The 13068-nt window shown below is 44.0% G+C and overlaps 1 protein-coding gene across 2 annotated transcripts in view; it reads left to right on the top strand.

The window, feature by feature from the left end:
• Positions 1–13068, top strand: part of PRDM6 (PR/SET domain 6) — a 118464-nt gene that overhangs the window by 73959 nt on the left and 31437 nt on the right. For both annotated transcript variants that reach the window (XM_027969991.3, XM_042250305.2), the window contains exons 4-5: positions 236–363; positions 3896–4020. In XM_027969991.3, the coding sequence (XP_027825792.1) occupies positions 236–363; positions 3896–4020 (253 nt within the window). The remainder of the gene's footprint in view (positions 1–235; positions 364–3895; positions 4021–13068) is intronic.

Genomic DNA, 13068 nt, shown 5'->3' with positions numbered 1-13068 from the left:
CACATATGTTTAATAAAGGGAAGATTGGCTTGATAAGAAAAACGTGATTGACTTGCATCACCAGAAAATGTTTTTCTCCTGTTATTCTAGTTGAGTTTCCACAAGCATTCCAGAGCACTAGCAAACCTATGGGCAATAAATTGCTGCAGCCAACACACAAAGACACCAAGGGAAGCAGGGAAAATGACTGCTGATGACTCGTTCTAACTACTTGACCTTCTGACCTCTTCCCTAGATATATGACCAAGACGGAACACTGCAGCACTTTATTGATGGTGGGGAGCCTAGTAAGTCGAGCTGGATGAGGTATATCCGATGTGCAAGGCACTGCGGAGAGCAGAATCTAACAGTAGTTCAGTACAGGTAAAGTATACCTTGATTTACCACTTACAAAGCCGAAGCCCTTTGCCTTGCATATATAAATTCAGGCTTGCTGCTAGTTTTGAAAAAATCCTGCAGAGTCCTGACGAACTCTGCAAGGGCTGGCAGGAATTTCTTTTTTTTTTTTTCTTTTTCTGCTAGTTTTGTGATATCTCTCTAGTTCTTGTAACAGTCATTTCTTGAGCATTCAGAAATAAGGATGCTAGGAGAAGGCCTTTTTCACTCACTGCACATGATAAAAGTTACTTCCACATCATCATGTGAATGTTCACCATGGCCTGAGTGAGCCCAGCGAACTCACTGACTTGCAGTGATTTCCTCCCTAGCAGATGCGTCCACACGCAAACAGGAGTTGGCAGATTCAGCCCAGGTCACTTGCTTTCAGTCATCTTCGGTCTGGCTGTCTCTCAGAGGGAACAGCACAAAGGCGTGGGAAATCAAGAAGTCTCAACCCTCCCCAGGCTGCTTTCCTAAAACCATTGTGCTCAGCAGCCTTGACTAAGTCGTAGTAACCTCTCCTGATCCCTTGAAAGATGCCAAAGCATTTCTGGTCCTGAGGCCATTCAGAGTATGTTTCAGGGGATGGGGTGGTTCCAGCGCACAGAAAAGGCACCAGTCCCTTGAGATATTTTGGCAAATCCCAAAGGTGAATGGAGATGAGGTGGAGCCTCCCCTATTTCCCAGAGTCTCATAGGGAGGCCTAGAGTGGGGGAGGGGAAGAAAAGCCAGTGGGATCCCAGATCCAAAGCCACACCTGCCTGATGCACCTGTTGGTCAAGCATTTCCATCATGTATTAAAGGCTAGAGTGGCAACCCAAAGGCAAACACAGATACCATAGGAAAAAAAGCCCTGCTACGAAGCCTTCTTCTCTCAAAATCCCTCGAAAACATGTGCCATGTAAATATATGACCTCAGTTATAAACAGCCACGTTCCCTTTAGAATCAGAAGCAACTGTTTAACTTTATCAGGCACCACAGACACATCAAAGCAGGAGCCTTGCTCGGCAACTTGGAGTCCTGCCGATGACAATTTCTTTTCTTTTTTTTTTTAATTTTTAAAAATGAAGCCTTAAAAAAAAAGAAGCAAACTTTATTCCCCTTATAGGTTAAAGGCTGCACAAATCTGGCTTGCTCTCCGAAGGCCTCCAAATTCAAAGGGAACATATTTGGACAGCATGTGACTCACTGCCTTGGTTTCCTAGGCAGTTATCTTTCATTACATAAGGGTTTATATGAACTTGCACACGATGGTATCTGGTTACAGTCTGTATATGGGCTTCACCCACCTTCCCTGCAGCTGCATCTCTGTTGTGAAGTTTTTATAAAACTCGGAGCTAGTAAAGTAGTAAAGATTGTGTTTGTCTACTCGGCAAGAGATAGTTTGGCTGGTTCCGTCACGGGCACCCTGGGAGCTCTTGAGAAGAGTTCTGACTTTGGGAAAATAAGAAACCCCTGCAAGAAAGGTAGGCATGAGAAAGTCGTTACCTTTCTGTCAATATTAAGTGGGTTTTATTGCTCCCCTTCCTTATGGCGCTTCCACACTGAATTCTCTCTGCCGATCTGTTTTCGATTACCTCAGATCTTTATAAAATGAACTACAAAAACACAATTTAAAAACTGGCATCCATCACCAGTGACCACGTCCAAGAGTAAGAAAATAGAAAAGTTGGACCCTGAAGAGCCAGCCTAATTTTTATTGTACATGAATGTCCTCTTCACAAAAAGTCAGCTGGTTTAGATTCATTCTGTTATGATTTGTAATATCTAAATGGAATTTTCTTCAAAGCGCCCTTGATTGATTGACCCTTAGCTGAACGTTTTGTTTTTATTTTGAGGCTGACAATAATGTTTGTTGGCATGTGTTCCGCTTCAGCTGCGTTGGGACGCCATGAAGCTATCTTTATGAGTCATCCAACCACAATACTAAATACATGTCAGCAAAGGAAATATTATCTGAAAAGGGAAAAATCCCTTTGATGTGCTTCAACATGCAGAGATTTCTGCGAGTTTTGGAAGCTCTGCCCGCTTGTAAGGAACGGTGTACGCTTACACTTTTCTTTTTCCCCTTTTGGCCTACTCTGTGCCTCAAAAGACCACCCATCGCTCGAAAACAGTTCTGCTCTTTCAGCGGCAAAGTGTGTCATTTGGTTTTAGCACATTCATTTGCCGGCGCTGTGTTTATATTAAGGGAAGCCAAACCGAGAGATGAAATGTTACAAGGGTGAAGTACAAAGTCGACTCAATTTTTCTCAAGTTAGGAGATGCCAGTGATTTATATCCCAGCTCCAATTTTGATTTTTTTATGTAGCAGTGGAAAGAATTAATAAAATGCACAGCTCTTAGAGATGCGGAGGGAGGAAGGGGAGTGAGGTCTGGACAACTGGCTAGAGTTTTTGTCAGATATTCATAGAATGTTGGGGAAAAACATTCTGCTTAGCTAGCAGTGCCCTCATGAGACAGAATGGCAGCAAGTAAGGAAAATAACAAGATAAATGAAATTTTTGCAGCTGCAAGTAAAATATTGAGAATCTGCACTTTTTTATTGATCTTTATGATCCTATTGCCAAGAGCCACTTTGTGGTGACAAAATATGTTGACAAGTGCATATCTCACCGCCATGAAAAATGTGGTGAAGGATTCGCCTTATGTCTACAGTGTTGTACAAGGAACAGATTGCCCTGCTATGGCCAGTTCCTTACAGAAAGGCTAAATTTAAGGTTCACCAACCCTGAACACTTTTATCTTGAACTTGAGGCTAATGTTTGTAGCAATTCTTCACTGAGAAAACCGATCACAGGCTCCTCTTTTTTTTTTTTTTTTTAAAATCTGTAGATTTTTATTTACTGTGCCATGGCTGTTTAGTTCTTGGTACCTTCACTCTGTCATTTCATAGTGTAATCTTTCAGCCAGAGTAAAGTGCCCCTCTTGTATTTATTGAATTTCCATCCACTTCACATAAGAGGGTTATTTTTCCTCTTCTCCTGTATCAAATTTTAGAGGCAAAAAAGCTATGGGGAAGATTTTTATTTCTCTTAGCCCTTATATCACAAAGCTGCTTAATTTTATTACAAATTTGAGAACTCCCATGCCAAGTTGTAAGAATACACTTAACACTTTTCCTTCAAATAAGAAATCAATGGTGTTAATTTGTATGTGGGGTCGACGTACCAGAGTCTGCAGTTTACCAAGAAAGAGAATTTTCTCATTAGTGTGAGATGAAATTTTTTCTTTAAATGAACTCTTCCTTTCTGCTTTCTCCGGGGCCAAATATCTGTCTCTTCAGCCAGGATGTTCCATGGAGGGACACTGTGGAAATAAACTGTGAGCTATTTATCGTACTGGGTTACAGGCTCTAATTGGTTGCTGGGAACGATAAGGTGGGTGCAGATTTTATTACAAACAGAAATTGTTTAGGTGGGAAACTGGGCAGAGCTTTTTGGGGGCAATAAAAATGTGGATGGAGTATGTGAGTCCTACCGATTACTAAGCTGGGTTTTCTTTTGTTTTGAATAGGTCGAATATATTCTACCGAGCCTGTATAGATATTCCCAGGGGTACCGAGCTTCTCGTGTGGTACAATGACAGCTATACGTCTTTCTTTGGGATCCCTTTACAATGCATTGCCCAGGATGAAAACTGTAAGAATTTATTTTAGCTCTGAATTCACATTTCCAAATACCTATTTCAAAGCTAACTTTTAAAATAAGAGTGTTGTTTGAAACTCCTGAAATGAGGTTCACTCTGCTGTGTAACACAAATGCGCACAAGTCTGTTCCATCATTTTATTTTTCCTTGTATATCCTGTGCTTTCTCCCAGGACGTCTTGACCTGTACAGTCCAATGTTTTTTCACCCATTTATGATTTCAAAACCTTTGTCCTAGTTTAAATCATTGCCAGCAGCAGTGTTAAGGCAGCTGGTATCTACTGAGTACCAACTATGTGTCTGGTTCCAAGAGCAGCATAAGTTATAACTTCTGCTCTGAAGGATTGCACAGTCTTGCTGGAGTCACACTGTTTGGAAAAACGAAGTAAGGAGACAACACTTTCTTTAATCAGGAACAACACCCCTCCAGTCAATTGGCTTTGCTTCCTCTTGAGTAGTTGTTGGAATAATAAATGGTAGTAAAAACCATGGATATGATTGAGGAATTTGTCTCTAAACATCTTAGTCTAAAATGAACCATGTAATTTTCTTCTATCTTTATTACTGTTACTATCATTATGTTTGAAAAAATAATGCAAACCTTTGCGGTAGTTTTCATATAAACTTTATATATTTGTTTTTATCAATTTTGGGGAAAATATTATAAGGTGATTTCTAGTATTTGGAATAGATTTAGATGATTCTGATGTGCTTCAGTGAGAAACACTGGTTTGAATGATGCAATTTTTTTCTTGTCATCCAACTGACTGATCTGTGAACTGATAAATTTGGATTATACAGTAGAAAAAGAAGCAGAGAGAACAGATTTATATAAGAAACTTAATTTTGGGAAAAAAGTTTTATTTTAATTTTTCCTTCTCTACTCACTTTCTCTCACACACATATGAACTGAAAAAAAATGCTTATAATATTACTGATCAAAATGCTGATGATCAAATATTTCTTTTCCATGTTATCTTTGTTTTCTTTGTAAAAAAAATAGAATCCTCAAAAAGCATATTATGCTCAACTTTCTTTTTCTACTTTACCCTAACCCCAAACCAATCTCAAATTAAAAAAAATGAATCTTTGGACATATAAGTACATTCCTCTTACCAAGTTTCCATTGGAAAGTTTTTTTTCTGCAATAATGCTCTTATTTGAGGGAGTGTCTGTTTTTACAGGGGAAAATCTCCATGTTGGACATGAGTGTGTGGTTGGTGTTAGAAGCAGAAATGGGAATGGTGGCCAGTATGCTCTGTCTTCCCAATATGGCTCCATGCCCAGCTCTCCCAAGACTGGATGTAGGTACACACATGGAAAAGCACTGTTATCAGCTCCTCTGATTAGAACCTCAGTGTAGCTTCACCTTCTAAAAGATGGACTCTGATCCAGAAAGATTCCATAAAACCTATAAGGCCTTCTATTTCCTTCCTTAGTACAGCCTACTACAGACTCTGAAGATATTCTGGTGTGCGTGTCAAGGAATGCCTGGAAGTAAACACATCGAAATCTAGAGTTCTAAAGTACATAGCACATAGTCCAAAAATCCATTCATTCGTTAGATAGTTGTTGAATACATCCTAAGGACCAGTGTCGTTGCTGCATACTGTAAATACAGCAGTGAACAAGACGTACAGGAATCCCTGCCCTCATGGAGCGTATAGTCTAATGCAGGGAGACAGATGATCAACCAATAAATAAGTAAGTAAGTTTGTCGTGTGATGATAAGTGTCATAGAGATAACAAAGTAGAGAAGGGGTGAGGAGTGCTAGGAATCGGGAGTTGCGGGTTTAGAGATGACCAGTGTGAGCCCTATGAGGAAGGTGGCCTTTGGGCAAAGACTTAAAGAAGTGAAAGAACAAGCCACATGTTCTTTGGGAGCAGAGTGTTGCAGGCAGTTGGACTCCAAGCATAAAGGCTCAAGATGGAGATGCTACTGGCCTGTAGGAAGGGCATCACAACAGTTAGCATAGGGGTGTCAGTTGGAGAGAGTGGGTTGGGGGGAGTTAACTTAGATCTGGGAACAAGAATCTTATAAGGTCCAGAAGGTCACTGCCAAGACTCTGGATTTTATTCTGTTTGCATTGGACAAATGGGGTATTGTAGAGTTTCAAGCAGAAGAGTGACATGATCTGACTGAAGTTGTTACAGGTTTACTCTGGCCACTGAGTGGAGATCTGACAGTGAGGGTGAGGATGGAGCAGGATCCAGTTAGAGGCTCTTGCTGGAATCCGGGGAGGAGGGATGATAGTGGTTTGGACCAGGGTAAAAGTGGTGGAGGTGGTGAGAAGTGCTTGGATTCTGGATACATTTTGAAGGTAAAGTCAACAGCATTTGCTAACACGCTGGATGCCGAATAAGAGAAAGGAGTCAAGGATAACTCCAGGGCTTTGGTCTGAAGAGCTGGATGGATGGGATGGCCACTTAACTGGATTACGAGTCAGACATAGGAAGCGTGAAGTGACTGCTCAGGGAATGCTTTTCTTCCCTTTGACATGGATCTCTTGGGGGTGGGAGTCTCGAGTTTGCAGCATTGCTTCTGCCTTGTGATGCTGTTACAGGATGAGAGGGATTTCGGGGCCGGGCTGGGCGATTTGGGTTTTGTGTGCCATTCGCAGCCACCTGACTGTGGTGTCTGGGAGTGTAGCAGCTGGTCTCCAGGTTGTGTGCTAGTGCCATCCAAAATGTGCTTGGTGGCAGCCCCAGGGGCGTTGCTTCTCAAACCTTCTTTCTCCCATAGTTCAGCCTCTGTGGAGCATTCTTGAGGTTGCTGATTATTGAATCAACTCTACCAGGGCACATGTTATGTATCATTTAGCACCTGAAATCCTTGGAAGGAAATTCGCAAAACTTCAGCACCTTGAAGTGTTATGGATTCAGTAGGCAAACTATGTAGCTCTTTTCGGTTGAGTTCAGAGCTCTAAGTAAGGGTGGAGGGAAGTTGAAAGAGAATTAAGTCATTGACCAAAATGCTCAACGGTGACAATCCCCCATCCCCCTAAGGGTATTATAGGAATTTTATTTCAGTTCCTGTCTCAGAGTCGTATATCTATCATGGGATTGGCCACCCAAGAAACCAGCAGAAAGCTTCATCAGATGGTGTGGGGGTAGATATACGGCTTTGACTCTAACTGGAAGATGGATTCTCATTCCATATGATTCACAGAGGTACCTAGGGAGGCTTTATAATGAGGGCTCTTTTTTCTGTACTGAGAAAATACTCGGTGTGATTTAAAAGAGCAAATGTGTGAAAGGGCATGGACAGATAATTTAACAGATAGCCTTTCACAGCCCTGAGTAATTTAAATCATCTCACCAGGATTAGCAATTTGAAGACAATTTTTATTCTACCAAGCTAGCCACAAAATAAATTAGGTACCTTAAAAAGAAGCTTCGTGAGATCAAAGACTTTTTTGACAAAATGCCTCCATAGAGCCTCCTTATAGTGCTGTGCACACAGTAAACAATACATGCTCACTGGATACATATTGAGAATTTTACTGCCAGTATTAGACGCGATGGATACAAGGTTCAGCCAGATTTTTTGTTGTTGTTGTTAATGAAATTGTTACATGATCCAAGACATTCAAGGAAAATATGATTTTGCTTAGTGAATAATACTTATTAAGCACTTTCATTTATAAAAATACCACTTTCTTCCCATGGTCTTTCAATGGTGAAAGTACACATTTCCTATTGAGCGTGTGGGGTGGGTTCAGGCTTCAGGCGCTGGCCCCTCTGGCAGCAGCCACGAAGCAGTGGGACACGCTCCCTGCCCGGACAAGCCATTGAAAGCCGCCTGGCCTCAAAGAGAGGGCAGCGTTTCACACAGGCATTTGGGCTCTGGAAGCAATTCCTATGTTATTTTCTTTAAGAAAGAAAAAAGAAAAAACCCATAGTTCTAAATGTAATAGAGCTGCAAAGAGAGCACAGCTACGTCCACTGTGGGCCTTTCAGAAGAGCCTGAAGGAACGCCTGTGTCGACAGATTGTATCCGCAAGGAGGAATGAGGTTCCCCAAAGCTTCCAGTGGGGGATTAGCTCCTGCAGAGTGTAAAGACCATAGTGTATTCATATTCATTTCAGAGGAAATTAAAAAAAAAAACCTGGGAATAAATGTTAAACAAGTCTTCCTGCTGCTTTTTCTGTCTTGGCAGATGAAGCTGAGGTGGTGGAATGTGAAACTTGATGGCAACACAGAGGTTGTTACACCGGACTAAACTCTGTCTGAGAGAGGCCTGCCTTTTTGTTTTGATTTTAAAGAGCAGAAAATAAAGACGGGCACCTCTGCCTGGTGCCCTGGCCCCACCGTCCCACCAACAGTGTGGAATTAGGCCCTGGGTAGAGAAGGCTCTGTCAGGCCTTCTGTCTGTGAACATTGAGGAGATGATGGTATAGTTCAGTCCAACAAGAACATCTGTCTGCAAGACCCTGGGAGCATCATGATGGGGTACAAAACCTCAGACCCTGTCCTCAAAGGGCTCAGTTCAGGAGAAGGCACATAAGCAAAAACTACACTATAGAACCTAATACGGGTGCCTTGTGACATGGCCATAGCAGGGAGCTGGCCTTGGTGGTGTCAGTGATAGTCAATCAGTTCTGGCTGACTCTTTGTGACCCCATGGACGGTAGCCCGCCAGGCTCCTCTGTCCATGGCATTCTCCCAGGCAAGAATACTGGAGTGGGTAGCCATTCCATTCTCTAGGGGATCTTCCCGACCCAGGGATCAAACCTAGGTCTCTTGCATTGCAAGCAGATTCTCTACTGTCTGAGCCACCAGGCCGGTAGGCTCGGTGTTAATGCAGTTGGGAGGAGTCCAGTTCCAGGCCCTTGTGCACAATGGGCAGCTGGGATTGGACCCCTCCCATAAATCCAGAAACCAGAAGTCACTGTTTGTCCCTGAATGGGGAATAGAAAGTGCCACCCTCAGGCCAATAGTCTAAAAAACTCTCCATTTGAGGCCATTGATGAAAGCAGTAAGTTGAATTCCAAAACCGGCCCCAGCTATGGGAGGGTATGGGGTTGGGTTTTGCATTACCTGCCAGTTGTGGAAACGCAAAGCCAAGAAGCTGATATAAAACTTGGCCCAGAACTGGAGGAACATGGAGGGTCCTAGAACAAGCAGAGAAGATTTCCACCCCAGAGGTATCTGCTGAGGACTCCCAACAGAAGGCAGTGGCCACTGAAAATACCTTCATTGAAGGAAGTGGCAAAAGACACAGAGGAGCACACTGTCATGAGAGATTTGACCTCTTGGATGCCTCAGTCCTTGGCACCTTGGGAGCCTTGCTTTAGGATTGAGGCCCGCATCCCTCCACTTTCTGAGGGTGTAGAGGGCTGACAGCTGAATTGTCTTCAGCCTACAGAGCCACTTTGAAGTGAAGTGAAGTGAAGTGAAGTCGCTCAGTTGTGTCCAACTCTTTGCCACCCCATGGACTGTAACCCACCAGGCTCCTCAGTCTATGGGATTTTCCAGGCAAGAATACTGGAGTGGGTTGCCATTTCCTTCTCCAGGGGATCTTCCTGACCCAGGGATTGAACCCAGGTCTCCTGCATTGTAGGCAGACACTTTACCGTCTGAGCTACCAGAGGTCTTACCCTTGGTCATGTTTCCTCCCCATGTAGCATGTGTCCAGGGACTGGTCAGTGTGGGACTACTGCCACACTGTAGGACTACTCCCCTTATTCCACAGAGAAAGCAATGGTACCCCACTCCAGTACTTTTGCCTGGAGAATCCCGTGGACGGAGGAGCCTGGTAGGCTACAGTCCATGAGGTCCCTAAGAGTCGGACAAGACTGAGCGACTTCACTTTCATTTTTCACTTTCATGCGTTGGAAAAGGAAATGGCAGCCCACTCCAGTGTTCTTGCCTGGAGAATCCCAGGGATTGGGGAGCCTGGTGGGCTGCCGTCTATGGGGTCGCATAGAGTCAGACACGACTGAAGTGGCTTAGCAGCAGCAGCAGCCCCTTATTCCAAAGCCAGATGACTCAAAAGGTTAATTAAGTGCTTAGTTAAGTGCTTTTAATTGCTCTGGACACCATCCTCTCTCCTCATTCTGCAGTAAACCTCTTGTACACAAAACAGCAGATCTCCATTTCAGACTGTTTCCCAGGGGATGCGAATTCAGACAGGGGCTACCAGATTTATATTGCCAGCTCACTCCTCTCACCAGAGACCCAGGCTCCTGTCCACCTGTTGAATTCTCAGCTGCACTTGCCTGTCTCACAGATGTCTCAAACTCAACACATGGAACTGAAACCATCCTACTCTGTCCCCCAAGCTGTCTGTCTCCCAGTTCAGTACCTCTCACTCCCATTCACACAGCTGTTCTTTCTAGAAACCTTGACACCTTGTTCTTTCTCAGCCCATCTGTCTAGTCATTCATAAATCCCTGTTGATTGTATATTCTTAAATGCTTTTCTTTCCATTTCTGCTGCCACCTCCCGATCAGCCTCACAGTCAGCTTTGGCCTGAACCTCTGCATTTTCCTTTTTAGTATCACTGCAGCCAAAGTGAAGTCTCATTGATTTTATTGTTTCAGTTTAATCACTTATTTGGTTAAAAGTTAGTTTTTAACTAACTTTTGGTTCCATTGATCAGAATTCAGAAAATAATATGGACATATAATTCTTCTTCCAAAGGGAGTGAGTTGACATATTCTAAGGTGTCCTTTCAGATGTATTTTTTTGCCCATTCTCTCATTTGTACACATTCTCCCTCTTTTTCTCTGCCTCTCTGTTCCTGGTAGCTCAGATGGAAAAGAATCTGCCTGCAGTGCAGGAGACCTGGGTATAACTCCTGGGTTGGGAAGATCCCCTGGAGAAGGGAATGGCAACCCACTCCAGTATTCTTGCCTGGAGAATTCCATGGACAGAGGACCCTGGAGGGCTAGAGACTATAGGGTCGCATAGAGTTGGCCATGACTGAGCAGCTAACACTACTACTATTAGATTTTTTGTACTGCATCTCACTTTTTCATTTAATGATATAGGGTGATGATGCATTTAAAGTATAAGTCCAATCACCTTACACCCTTTTCCGTGGGGATGGTCTTGATCCCTGTCTCCTGTACAATGTCACGAACCTCATTCCATAGTTCATCAGGCACTCTATCTATCAGATCTAGACCCTTAAATCTATTTCTCACTTCCACTGTATAATCATAAGGGATTTGATTTAGGTCATACCTGAATGGTCTAGCAGTTTTCCCTACTTTCTTCAATTTAAGTCTGAATTTGGCAATAAAGAGTTCATGATCTGAGCCACAGTCAGCTCCCGGTCTTGTTTTTGTTGACTGTATAGAGTTTCTCCATCTTTGGCTGCAAAGAATATAATCAATCTGATTTCGGTGTTGACCATCTGGTGATGTCCATGTGTAGAGTCTTCTCTTGTGTTGTTCGAAGAGGGTGTTTGCTATGACCAGTGCATTTTCTTGGCAAAACTCTATTAGTCTTTGCCCTGCTTCATTCCACATTCCAAGACCAAATTTGCCTGTTACTCCAGGTGTTTCTTGACTTCCTACTTTTGCATTCCAGTCCCCTATAATGAAAAGGACATCTTTTTTGGGTGTTAGTTCTAAAAGATCTTGTAGGTCTTCATAAAACTGTTCAACTTCAGTTTCTTCAGCATTACTGGTTGGGGCATAGACTTGGATAATTGTGATATTGAATGGTTTGCCTTGGGGACGAACAGAGACCATTCTGTCGTTTTTGAGATTGCATCCAAGTACTGCATTTCGGATTCTTTGTTGACCATGATGGCTACTCCATTTCTTCTGAGGGATTCCTGCCCGCAGTAGTAGATGTAATGGTCATCTGAGTTAAATTCACCCATTCCAGTCCATTTTAGTTCGCTGATTCCTAGAATGTTGATGTTCACCCTTGCCATCTCTTGTTTGACCACTTCCAATTTGCCTTGATTCATGGACCTGACATTCCAGGTTCCTATGCAATATTGCTCTTTACAGCATCGAATCTTGCTTCTATCACCAGTCACATCCACAACTGGGTATTGTTTTTGCTTTGGCTCCATCCCTTCATTCTTTCTGGAGTTATTTCTCCACTGATCTCCAGTAGCATATTGGGCACCTAATGACCTGGGGAGTTCCCCTTTCAGTATCCTATCATTTTGCCTTTTCCTACTGTTCATGGGGTTCTCGAGGCAAGAATATTGAAGTGGTTTGCCATTCCCTTCTCCAGTGGACCACATTCTGTCAGACCTCTCCACCATGACCCGTCCGTCTTGGGTTGCCCTGCAGGCATGGCTTGGTTTCATTGAGTTAGACAAGGCTGTGGTCCTAGTGTGATTAGATTGACTAGTTTTCTGTATGGTTTCAGTGTGTCTGCCCTCTGATGCCCTCTTGCAACACTTACCATCTTACTTGGGTTTCTCTTACCCTGGCATGGGGTATCTCTTCAAGGCTGCTCCAGCAAAGCACAGCCGCTGTTCCTTACCTTGGACGAGGGGTATCTCCTTACCGCCCCCGTTCCTGACCTTCAACGTGGGATAGCTCCTCTAGGCCCTCCTGTGCCTGCGCAGTCACCACTCCTCGGGTTGCTCCTCCTGGCCACCGGCCCTGGCCTCGGGAGTGGGTGACTCCTCCCAGCTGCCGCCCATGGCCTCGGGCTCCGGGTGGCTCCTCAAGGTCACCGCCCCTGGCCTTGGGCACGAGGTGGCTTCTCCTGGCTGCCTCTGACCTCGGACGCGGGGTGTCTCCTCCCGGCTGCTGCCACTGACCTCGGACACAGGGTAGCTCCTCTCGGCTGCCACCACTGACCTCGGACGCAGGGTAGCTCCTCTCAGCTGTTCCTGTGCCATTGCAGCCTGGCACTCTAGGCCGCTGCCCCTGACCTCGGAGGTGGTGTAGCTCCTCTCGACCGCGCTTAGTGACCCAGCTCGCAGCCGCCTGCGCTTAGCAAAATGGCTGTCTGGGGAGGCCTTACAAATAGCTGTGAAAAGAAGAGAGGCGAAAAGCAAAGGAGAAAAGGAAAGGTATAAGCATCCGAATGCAGAGTTCCAGAGAATAGCAAGAAGAGATA

This window comes from Ovis aries, chromosome 5 (assembly GCF_016772045.2).
Source record: "Ovis aries strain OAR_USU_Benz2616 breed Rambouillet chromosome 5, ARS-UI_Ramb_v3.0, whole genome shotgun sequence".
NCBI lineage: Eukaryota > Metazoa > Chordata > Mammalia > Artiodactyla > Bovidae > Ovis > Ovis aries.
This window is presented reverse-complemented; position numbering and strand designations above follow the sequence as displayed.